General features: G+C 46.7%; 1 protein-coding gene across 1 annotated transcript in view; it reads left to right on the top strand.

The window, feature by feature from the left end:
• The window catches only part of IARS1 (isoleucyl-tRNA synthetase 1), a 513,623-nt gene that overhangs the window by 105,627 nt on the left and 394,222 nt on the right, over positions 1-13,774 (top strand). The window contains exon 6 of the mRNA XM_063941580.1: positions 1,134-1,281. Coding sequence (XP_063797650.1) covers positions 1,134-1,281 — 148 coding nt within the window. The remainder of the gene's footprint in view (positions 1-1,133; positions 1,282-13,774) is intronic.

Genomic DNA, 13,774 nt, shown 5'->3' with positions numbered 1-13,774 from the left:
CCACAGTAGTATGTGATTACAGATGCCTGCTATCTCCTGCTGTTACACACTGGCCGTGGTTCTGTGTCTCCTGGCCTAGGATACCAGCTCACACAGCGTCCTGCGCCACGGATTCTCGCCACTGACGGCACCGCAATGCCTAGTCAGTGTCTGCACTCCAGAGTTACATCCAATCTCTCTGACCTTCTGTCCAGATCTCTCTTTTCAAAGTCCCACCCATTCCTTCAGGTGTAGACCTGCCTTCCAGGTGCTCTCTGCTTATTGGAGCTGCAGGGTAAGGGGTGGAGATGGCAGGGAGAAAGGCCAGGTTCATTGCAGGTTAAAGACTAGCTTTGGCACATTCAGGATCTGATTTGCAGGTTCTTGTGTTACTGTATGGTGTCTGTACTTTCCTGCACGTGGATCTTGGGAACCATCTCCACCTTTGAAATGGTCCCTCCCCCAGTCCAGCATGTGGGCGTGGGTGGGACCAACCTGCTAACCCTACCCCCCCCCCCCCCTCCCTCCCTCCCGGTCCAGCATGTGGGTGGCTGTCCCTTCCCCGGTCCCGCATGCGGGCGGCTGTCCCTTCCCCGGTCCCGCATGCGGGCGGCTGTCCCTTCCCCGGTCCCGCATGCGGGCGGCTGTCCCTTCCCCGGTCCCGCTTGCGGGCGGCTGTCCCTTCCCCGGTCCAGCTTGCGGGCGGCTGTCCCTTCCCCGGTCCCGCATGCGGGCGGCTGACCCTTCCCCGGTCCAGCTTGCGGGCGGCTGTCCCTTCCCCGGTCCACCTTGCGGGCGGCTGTCCCTTCCCCGGTCCAGCTTGCGGGCGGCTGTCCCTTCCCCGGTCCAGCTTGCGGGCGGGAGACCATGCTCCCTGGCTGTTCTGATTTTGTGTAATTTACAGTCGGAGCGTCCGGGCAGCATTCTCTTCCTGCCTCCCAAGAAGCTCCGGAGGCACCAGCACCCCCTGCTGGTAGGCCCTTAGAATCGCAGGGCCCGGGCAGCTGCACCCAGTAAGCCCATACATTACGATGGCTCTGACTTGGTAAATAGGTATGATACACAGGGATAATTGCCATTGATTTGCGGGGATACAGTAACATAGGCCACTGCCGTCCTTCCCTTTCTGAGATCACCTTTGTTGTCTGTCTCAGGATGTCCAGGATCCCTCTGTCATAGTCACCTTCCCATTACTGGAAGACCCGACCGTATCACTAGTAGCCTGGACAACCACGCCGTGGACTCTTCCCAGCAATCTGGCGCTGTGTGTCAATCCAGAGTTAATGTACATCAAGCTGAGAGGTGAGAACCCCTGACAGTCCTGGCAGTGACTGTGCGACAGACGTAGTGTAACGTACAGTGCGACAGACATACAGTGTAACGTACAGTGCGATAGACTTAGTGTAACTTATAGTGCGACATAATACAGTGTAACTTACAGTGCGACATAATACAGTGTAACGTACAGTGCGACAGACGTAGTGTAACGTACAGTGCGACAGACGTAGTGTAACGTACAGTGCGACAGACATACAGTGTAACGTACAGTGCGACAGACTTAGTGTAACTTATAGTGCGACATAATACAGTGTAACTTACAGTGCGACATAATACAGTGTAACGTACAGTGCGACATAATACAGTGTAACGTACAGTGCGATAGACGTAGTGTAACGTACAGTGCAACATACATACAGTGTAACGTACAGTGCGACAGACGTAGTGTAACGTACAGTGCGACAGACGTAGTGTAACGTACAGTGCAACATACATACAGTGTAACGTACAGTGCGACAGACGTAGTGTAACGTACGGTGCGACATACATACAGTGTCGCGTGGGGTGCGACATACATAGTGTCGCGTGGGGTGCGACATACATACAGTGTCGCGTGGGGTGCGACAGACATACAGTGTCGCGTGGGGTGCGACAGACATACAGTGTCGCGTGGGGTGCGACAGACAGTGTAGCGTGGGGTGCGACAGACACAGTGTCGCGTGGGGTGCGACAGACGGGCAGTGTCGCGTGGGGTGCGACAGACGGGCAGTATGTTGCACTGTACGTGTCACTGTATACTGCACCCTATGCTACACTGTGTTGCAGTGTACGTGACAGTGTAACATAGGGTGCAGTATACAGTGTAACATAGGGTGCAGGGTACAGTGTCACGTACGGTGCGACATACATGCAGTGCATCATACATAGTGTAACAGGGTGCAGTATACAGTGTAACATACATAGATTGTAACAGGGTGCAGTATACAGTGTAACGTACAGTGCGACATACAGTGTAACAGGGTGCAGTATACAGTGTAATGGTGCAGTGTACAGTATGTTGCACTGACGTGTCACTGTATACTGCACCCTATGTTACACTGTGTTGCAGTGTACGTGACAGTGTAACATAGGGTACAGTATACAGTGTCACGTACGGTGCGCAATACATACAGTGTAACATAGGGTACAGTGTAACGTACAGTGTCACGTACGGTGCGCCATACATACAGTGTAACATAGGGTGCAGTATACAGTGTCACGTACGGTGCGCCATACATACAGTGTAACATAGGGTGCAGTATACAGTGTCACGTACGGTGCGCAATACATACAGTGTAACATAGGGTACAGTGTAACGTACAGTGTCACGTACGGTGCGCCATACATACAGTGTAACATAGGGTGCAGTATACAGTGTCACGTACGGTGCGCCATACATACAGTGTAACATAGGGTGCAGTATACAGTGTCACGTACGGTGCGCCATACATACAGTGTAACATAGGGTGCAGTATACAGTGTCACGTACGGTGCGCCATACATAGTGTAACATAGGGTGCAACATACATACAGTGTAACATAGGGTGCAGTGTAACGTACAGTGTAACATAGGGTGCAGTATACAGTGTCACGTACGGTGCGCCATACATACAGTGTAACATAGGGTGCAGGGTACAGTGTCACGTACGGTGTAACATAGGGTACGGTGCGACATACATGCAGTGTAACATACAGTGTGACATACATTATATGCAGCACTGTATGTAACACTATATTGAACTGTATGTTACACTATATGCAGCACCTATGTTACTGTATATATGTCGCACTGTATGTTACACTATATTACTGACACTGTAATGTAGCATTCCGTATGCAGATACAGCTACAGTCACACAGAATATAGGCATGCCACATATCCTATTACTGACACTGTAACGTAGCATTCCGTATGCAGATACAGCTACAATCACACACAGAATATAGACATGCCGCATATCCTATTACTGACACTGTAACATAGCATTCTGTATGCAGATACAGCCGCAGTCACACACAGAATATAGGCATGCTGCATATCATATTACTGACACTGTAACATAGCATTCCGTATGCAGATACAGCCGCAGTCACACACAGAATACAGGCATGCCACATATCCTATTACTGACACTGTAACACATCATTCTATATGCAGATACAGCCGCAGTCACACACAGAATATAGGCATGCCACATATCCTATTACTGACACTGTAACATAGCATTCTATATGCAGATACAGCCGCAGTCGCACAGAGAATACAGGCATGCCACATATCCTATTACTGACACTGTAACATAGCATTCTGTATGCAGATACAGCCGCAGTCACACACAGAATATAGGCATGCCACATATCCTATTACTGACACTGTAACATAGCATTCTATATGCAGATATAGCCGCAGTCGCACACAGAATATAGGCATGCCACATATCCTATTACTGACACTGTAACGTAGCATTCTATATGCAGATACAGCCGCAGTCACACACAGAATATAGGCATGCCACATATCCTATTACTGACACTGTAACATAGCATTCTATATGCAGATACAGCCGCAGTCACACACAGAATATAGGCATGCTGCATATCCTATTACTGACACTGTAACATAGCTTTCTGTATGCAGATACAGCCGCAGTCACACACAGAATATAGGCATGCCACATATCCTATTACTGACACTGTAACATAACATTCCATATGCAGATATAGCCGCAGTCGCACACAGAATATAGGCATGCCACATATCTTATTACTGACACTGTAACGTAGCATTCCGTATGCAGATACAGCTGCAGTCACACACAGAATATAGGCATGCCACATATCCTATTACTGACACTGTAACATAGCATTCCATATGCAGATACAGCTGCAGTCACACACAGAATATAGGCATGCCACATATCCTATTACTGACACTGTAACTTAGCATTCTGTATGCAGATATAGCTGCAGTCACACACAGAATATAGGCATGCCACATATCCTATTACTGACACTGTAACATAGCATTCCATATGCAGATACAGCTGCAGTAACACACAGAATATAGGCATGCCACATATCCTATTACTGACACTGTAACATAGCTTTCTGTATGCAGATACAGCTGCAGTCACACACAGAATATAGGCATGCCACATATCCTATTACTGACACTGTAACATAGCTTTCTGTATGCAGATACAGCTGCAGTCACACACAGAATATAGACATGCCACATATCCTATTACTGACACTGTAACATAGCATTCTGTATGCAGATACAGCTACAGTCACACACAGAATATAGGCATGCCACATATCCTATTACTGACACTGTAACGTAGCATTCTGTATGCAGATACAGCCGCAGTCACACACAGAATATAGGCATGTCACATATCCTATTACTGACACTGTAACATGGCATTCTGTATGCAGATACAGCCGCAGTCACACACAGAATATAGGCATGCCGCATATCCTATTACTGACACTGTAACATAGCTTTCTGTATGCAGATACAGCCGCAGTCACACACAGAATATAGGCATGTCACATATCCTATTACTGACACTGTAACATAGCTTTCTGTATGCAGATACAGCTGCAGTCACACACAGAATATAGGCATGCCACATATCCTATTACTGACACTGTAACATAGCTTTCTGTATGCAGATACAGCTGCAGTCACACACAGAATATAGGCATGCCACATATCCTATTACTGACACTGTAACGTAGCATTCTGTATGCAGATACAGCCGCAGTTGCACGCAGAATATAGGCATGCCACATATCCTATTACTGACACTGTAACATAGCATTCTGTATGCAGATATAGCCGCAGTCACACACAGAATATAGGCATGCCACATATCCTATTACTGACACTGTAACATAGCTTTCTGAATGCAGATACAGCCGCGGTCACACACAGAATACAGGCATGCCGCATATCCTATTACTGACACTGTAACGTAGCATTCCATATGCAGATACAGCCACAGTCACACGCAGAATACAGGCATGCCACATATCCTATTACTGACACTGTAACATAGCATTCTGTATGCAGATACAGCCGCAGTCACACACAGAATACAGGCATGCCGCATATCCTATTACTGACACTGTAACGTAGCATTCTGTATGCAGATACAGCCGCAGTCACACACAGAATATAGGCATGCCACATATCCTATTACTGACACTGTAACACAGCTTTCTGTATGTAGATACAGCCGCAGTCACACACAGAATATAGGCATGCCACATATCTTATTACTGACACTGTAACGTAGCTTTCTGTATGTAGATACAGCCGCAGTCACACACAGAATATAGGCATGCCACATATCCTATTACTGACACTGTAACATAACATTCCATATGCAGATACAGCCGCAGTCACACACAGAATACAGGCATGCCACATATCCTATTACTGACACTGTAACATAGCATTCTGTATGCAGATACAGCCACAGTCACACACAGAATACAGGCATGTTACATATCCTATTACTGACACTGTAACATAGCATTCTGTATGCAGATACAGCCGCAGTCACATACAGAATATAGGCATGCCACATATCCTATTACTGACACTGTAACGTAGCATTCCATATGCAGATACAGCCACAGTCACACACAGAATATAGGCATGCCACATATCCTATTACTGACACTGTAACGTAGCATTCCTTATGCAGATACAGCCGCAGTCACACACAGAATATAGACATGCTGCATATCCTATTACTGACACTGTAACATAGCTTTCTGTATGCAGATACAGCTGCAGTCACACACAGAATATAGGCATGCCGCATATCCTATTACTGACACTGTAACATAGCATTCTATATGCAGATATAGCCGCAGTCACACACAGAATACAGGCATGCCACATATCCTATTACTGACACTGTAACGTAGCATTCTGTATGCAGATACAGCCGCAGTCACACACAGAATATAGGCATGCCGCATATCCTATTACTGACACTGTAACATAGCATTCTATATGCAGATATAGCCGCAGTCACACACAGAATACAGGCATGCCGCATATCTTATTACTGACACTGTAACGTAGCTTTCTGTATGCAGATACAGCCGCAGTCACACACAGAATACAGGCATGCCGCATATCTTATTACTGACACTGTAACGTAGCTTTCTGTATGCAGATACAGCTGCAGTCACACACAGAATATAGGCATGCCGCATATCCTATTACTGACACTGTAACATAGCATTCTATATGCAGATATAGCCGCAGTCACACACAGAATACAGGCATGCCGCATATCTTATTACTGACACTGTAACGTAGCTTTCTGTATGCAGATACAGCCGCAGTCACACACAGAATATAGGCATGCCGCATATCCTATTACTGACACTGTAACATAGCATTCTATATGCAGATATAGCCGCAGTCACACACAGAATACAGGCATGCCGCATATCCTATTACTGACACTGTAACATAGCATTCTATATGCAGATACAGCCGCAGTCACACACAGAATATAGGCATGCCACATATCCTATTACTGACACTGTAACGTAGCATTTCGTATGCAGATACAGCCGCAGTCACACACAGAATATAGGCATGCCGCATATCCTATTACTGACACTGTAACATAGCATTCTATATGCAGATACAGCCGCAGTCACACACAGAATATAGGCATGCCACATATCCTATTACTGACACTGTAACGTAGCATTCCATATGCAGATATAGCCGCAGTCACACACAGAATATAGACATGCTGCATATCCTATTACTGACACTGTAACATAGCTTTCTGTATGCAGATACAGCTGCAGTCACACACAGAATATAGGCATGCCACATATCCTATTACTGACACTGTAACATAGCATTCTATATGCAGATATAGCCGCAGTCACACACAGGATATAGGCATGCCACATATCCTATTACTGACACTGTAACGTAGCATTCTGTATGCAGATACAGCTACAGTCACACACAGAATACAGGCATGCCGCATATCTTATTACTGACACTGTAACGTAGCTTTCTGTATGCAGATACAGCCGCAGTCACACACAGAATATAGGTATGCCGCATATCTTATTACTGACACTGTAACGTAGCTTTCTGTATGCAGATACAGCCGCAGTCACACACAGAATATAGGCATGCCGCATATCCTATTACTGACACTGTAACATAGCATTCTATATGCAGATACAGCCGCAGTCACACACAGAATATAGGCATGCCACATATCCTATTACTGACACTGTAACATAGCATTCTGTATGCAGATACAGCCGCAGTCACACACAGAATATAGGCATGCCACATATCCTATTACTGACACTGTAACATAGCATTCTATATGCAGATATAGCCGCAGTCACACACAGAATACAGGCATGCCGCATATCTTATTACTGACACTGTAACGTAGCTTTCTGTATGCAGATACAGCTGCAGTCACACACAGAATACAGGCATGCCACATATCCTATTACTGACACAGTAACGTAGCATTCCATATGCAGATACAGCCGCAGTCACACACAGAATATAGGCATGCCACATATCCTATTACTGACACTGTAACGTAGCATTCTGTATGCAGATACAGCCGCAGTCACACACAGAATATAGGCATGCCACATATCCTATTACTGACACTGTAACACAGCATTCTGTATGTAGATACAGCCGCAGTCACACACAGAATATAGGCATGCCACATATCCTATTACTGACACTGTAACATAACATTCCATATGCAGATATAGCCGCAGTCACATACAGAATATAGGCATGCCACATATCCTATTACTGACACTGTAACATAACATTCCATATGCAGATATAGCCGCAGTCACATACAGAATATAGGCATGCCACATATCCTATTACTGACACTGTAACGTAGCATTCTGTATGCAGATACAGCCGCAGTCACACACAGAATATAGGCATGCCACATATCCTATTACTGACACTGTAACGTAGCATTCTGTATGCAGATACAGCCACAGTCACACAGTATATAGGCATGTCACATATCCTATTACTGACACTGTAACATAGCATTCCATATGCAGATACAGCCGCAGTCACACACAGAATATAGGCATGCCACATATCCTATTACTGACACTGTAACATAGCATTCCATATGCAGATACAGCCGCAGTCACACACAGAATACAGGCATGCCACATATCCTATTACTGACACTGTAACATAGCATTCTGTATGCAGATACAGCCGCAGTCACACACAGAATATAGGCATGCCACATATCCTATTACTGACACTGTAACATAGCATTCTGTATGCAGATACAGCCGCAGTCACACACAGAATATAGGCATGCCACATATCCTATTACTGACACTGTAACGTAGTATTCCGTATGCAGATATAGCCGCAGTCACACACAGAATACAGGCATGCTGCATATCCTATTACTGACACTGTAACATAGCATTCCATATGCAGATACAGCCGCAGTCACACACAGAATATAGGCATGCCACATATCATATTACTGACACTGTAACATAGCATTCTGTATGCAGATACAGCCGCAGTCACACACAGAATACAGGCATGCCACATATCCTATTACTGACACTGTAACATAGCATTCTGTATGCAGATACAGCCGCAGTCACACACAGAATATAGGCATGCCACATATCCTATTACTGACACTGTAACGTAGCATTCTGTATGCAGATACAGCCACAGTCACACAGTATATAGGCATGCCACATATCCTATTACTGACACTGTAACGTTGCATTCCATATGCAGATACAGCCGCAGTCGCACACAGAATATAGGCATGCCACATATCCTATTACTGACACTGTAACGTAGCATTCTGTATACAGATACAGCCGCAGTCACACACAGTATATAGGCATGCCACATATCCTATTACTGACACTGTAACATAGCATTCCGTATGCAGATACAGCCACAGTCACACACAGAATATAGGCATGCCGCATATCCTATTACTGACACTGTAACATAGCATTCCGTATGCAGATATAGCCGCAGTCACACACAGAATATAGACATGCCGCATATATACTATTACTGACACTGTAACATAGCATTCCGTATACAGATACAGCCGCAGTCACACACAGTATATAGGCATGCCACATATCCTATTACTGACACTGTAATGTAGCATTCTGTATGCAGATACAGCCACAGTCACACACAGAATATAGGCATGCCACATATCCTATTACTGACACTGTAACGTAGCATTCTGTATGCAGATACAGCTGCAGTCACACACAGAATATAGGCATGCCACATATCCTATTACTGACACTGTAACATAGCATTCCGTATGCAGATATAGCCGCAGTCACACACAGAATATAGACATGCCACATATCCTATTACTGACACTGTAATGTAGCATTCTGTATGCAGATACAGCCGCAGTCACACACAGAATATAGGCATGCCACATATCCTATTACTGACACTGTAACATAGCATTCCATATGCAGATACAGCCACAGTCACACACAGAATATAGACATGCCACATATCCTATTTCTCTAACGTCCTAAGTGGATGCTGGGACTCCGTAAGGACCATGGGGAACAGCGGCTCCGCAGGAGACAGGGCACAAAATAAAAGCTTGAGATATCAGGTGGTGTGCACTGGCTCCTCCCCCTATGACCCTCCTCCAAGCCTCAGTTAAGATTTTGTGCCCGAACGAGAAGGGTGCAATCTAGGTGGCTCTCCTGAGCTGCTTAGAGTAAAAGTTTAAATAGGTTTTTTTTATTTTCAGTGAGACCTGCTGGCAACAGGCTCACTGCATCGAGGGACTAAGGGGAGAAGAAGCGAACTCACCTGCGTGCAGAGTGGATTGGGCTTCTTAGGCTACTGGACATGAGCTCCAGAGGGACGATCACAGGTTCAGCCTGGATGGGTCACCGGAGCCGCGCCGCCGTCCCCCTTACAGAGCCAGAAGAGACGAAGGTCCGGTGAAATCGGCGGCAGAAGACGTTCCTGTCTTCAACTAAGGCAGCGCACAGCACCGCAGCTGTGCGCCATTGCTCTCAGCACACTTCACACTCCGGTCACTGAGGGTGCAGGGCGCTGGGGGGGAGCGCCCTGAGACGCAATATAACACACATATACCTTAGCTGGCAAAAGGAATACATCACATATAGCTCCAGGGCTATATGGATGTATTTTTTCCCCTGCCATTTTACACAAAAAAGCGGGAGTTAAGGACGTCGTGAAGGGGCGGGGCCTATCTCCTCAGCACACTGGCGCCATTATTCCCTCACAGCTCCGCTGGAAGGACGGCTCCCTGATTCTCCCCTGCAGTACTGCATCTGATTCAGGGTAAAAAAGAGAAGGGGGGGCATTTTGGCAGCAAATAACTAGATTAACAGCAGCTATAAGGGATTTACACTTATATAAGGTTATCCCTGTATATATATAGCGCTGGGTGTGTGCTGGCAGACTCTCCCTCTGTCTCTCCAAAGGGCTAAGTGGGGTCCTGTCCTCTATCAGAGCATTCCCGGTGTGTGTGCTGTGTGTCGGTACGCGTGTGTCAACATGTTTGAGGAGGAAAATGAGGTGGAGGCGGAGCAGTTGCCTGTGTTAGTGATGTCACCCCCTAGGGAGTCGACACCTGACTGGATGATTGTGTTTAAGCAATTAAGTGATAATGTCAGCAATTTGCAAAAAACTGTTGACGACATGAGAAAGCCGGCAAATCAATTAGTGCCTGTTCAGGCGTCTCAGACACCCTCAGGGGCCCTAAAACGGCCGCTACCTCAGTGGGTCGACACGGATCCAGATACAGATACTGAATCTAGTGTCGACGGTGACGAGACAAACGTAATGTCCAGTAGGGCCACACGTTACATGATCACGGCAATGAAAGAGGCATTGAACCTTTCTGACACTACAAATACCTCAAAGGCGGGTATTATGTGGGGTGTGAAAAAACTGCCAATAGTTTTTCCTGAGTCTGAGGAAATAAATGAGGTGTGTGATAAAGCGTGGGTTTCCCCCGATAAAAAACAGCTAATTTCTAATAAGTTATTAGCACTATACCCTTTCCCGCCAGAGGTTAGGGCACGGTGGGAAACACCCCCTAGGGTAGATAAGGCGCTCACAGGTTTATCTAAACAAGTAGCGTTACCGTCCCCTGATACGGCCACCCTCAAAGAACCAGCTGATAGGAGGCTGGAAAATATCCTGAAAAGTATATACACACATACTGGTGTTATACTGCGACCAGCAATCGCATCAGCCTGGATGTGCAGTGCTGGAGTCGCATGGGCGGATTCCCTGACTGAGAATATTGATACCCTGGATAGGGACAATATTCTGTTAACTATAGAACATTTAAAGGATGCATTGCTATATATGCGTGATGCGCAGAGGGATATTTGTACCCTGGCATCAAGAGTAAGCGCAATGTCCATCTCTGCCAGAAGAGCATTATGGACCAGACAGTGGTCAGGGGACGCAGATTCCAAACGGCACATGGAAGTATTGCCGTATAAGGGGGAGGAGTTATTTGGGGCTGGTCTAACAGACCTGGTGGCCACGGCAACGGCTGGAAAATCCACCTTTTTACCCCAGGTTACTTCACATCAACAGAAAAAGACAGTCTTTTCAAACTCAGTCCTTTCGTTCCCATAAGTACAAGCGAGCAAAAGGTCACTCTTTTCTGCCCAAGGGCAGAGGAAGAGGAAAAAGGCAGCACCATGCAGCCGCTTCCCAGGAGAAGAAGCCCTCCCCTGCTTCTGCCAAGTCTTCAGCATGACGCTGGGGCTTTACAAGCAGACTCAGACACGGTGGGGGCCCGTCTCAAGAATTTCAACGCGCAGTGGGCTCACTCGCAAGTGGATCCCTGGATTCTACAGGTAGTATCACAGGGGTACAAACTGGAATTCGAGGCGTTTCCTCCTCATCGGTTCCTGAAGTCTGCTTTACCAAAGTCTCCCTCCGACAGGGAGGCAGTTCTGGAAGCCATTCACAAGCTGTACTCCCAGCAGGTGATAATCAAGGTACCCCTCTTACAACAGGGGAAGGGGTATTATTCCACACTATTTGTGGTACCGAAGCCGGACGGCTCGGTGAGACCAATATTAAATCTAAAATCTTTGAACACTTACATAAAAAGGTTCAAATTCAAGATGGAGTCACTCAGAGCGGTGATAGCGAACCTGGAAGAGGGGGACTATATGGTGTCGCTGGACATCAAGGATGCTTATCTCCACGTCCCAATATATCCTTCTCACCAAGGGTACCTCAGGTTTGTAGTACAAAACTGTCATTATCAGTTTCAGACGCTGCCGTTTGGATTGTCCACGGCGCCTCGGGTCTTTACCAAGGTAATGGCCGAAATGATGATTCTTCTACGAAGAAAAGGCATCTTAATTATCCCTTACTTGGACGATCTCCTGATAAGGGCAAGAACCAAGGAACAGTTAGAAGTCGGAGGGCCACTATCTCAGGTAGTGCTAAGTCAGCACGGATGGATTCTAAATTCCAAAATCGCAGCTGATTCCAACGACACGTCTACTGTTCTTAGGAATGATTCTGGACACAGTCCAGAAGAAGGTGTTTCTCCCGGAGGAGAAGGCCAGGGAGTTATCCGAGCTAGTCAGGAACCTCCTAAAACCAGGACAGGTCTCAGTGCATCAGTGCACAAGGGTCCTGGGGAAAATGGTGGCTTCTTACGAAGCGATTCCATTCGGAAGATTCCATGCAAGAACTTTTCAGTGGGATCTACTGGGAAAATGGTCCGGATCGCATCTTCAGATGCATCAACGGATAACCCTGTCGCCAAGGACAAGGGTGTCTCTCCTGTGGTGGCTTCAGAGGGCTCATCTACTAGAGGGCCGCAGATTTGGCATTCAGGATTGGATCCTGGTAACCACGGATGCCAGCCTGAGAGGCTGGGGAGCAGTCACACAGGGAAGGAATTTCCAGGGCTTGTGGTCAAGCATGGAAACATCTCTTCATATAAACATTCTAGAACTAAGGGCCATTTACAATGCCTTAATTCAAGCAAAACCTCTGCTTCATGGTCAGGCGGTGTTGATCCAGTCGGACAACATCACGTCAGTCGCCCACATAAACAGACAGGGCGGCACGAGAAGCAGGAGGGCAATGGCAGAAACTGCAAGGATTCTTCGCTGGGCGGAAAATCATGTGATAGCACTGTCAGCAGTGTTCATTCCGGGAGTGGACAACTGGGAAGCAGACTTCCTCAGCAGACACGACCTTCACCCGGGAGAGTGGGGACTTCACCCAGAAGTCTTCCACCAGATTGTAAACCGTTGGGAAAGACCAAAGGTGGACATGATGGCGTCACGTCTAAACAAAAAACTGGACAGATATTGCGCCAGGTCAAGGGACCCTCAGGCAATAGCAGTGGACGCTCTGGTAACG

The sequence above is a fragment of the Pseudophryne corroboree genome, chromosome 9 (assembly GCF_028390025.1).
Source record: "Pseudophryne corroboree isolate aPseCor3 chromosome 9, aPseCor3.hap2, whole genome shotgun sequence".
Taxonomy (NCBI): Eukaryota; Metazoa; Chordata; class Amphibia; order Anura; family Myobatrachidae; genus Pseudophryne; species Pseudophryne corroboree.
This window is presented reverse-complemented; position numbering and strand designations above follow the sequence as displayed.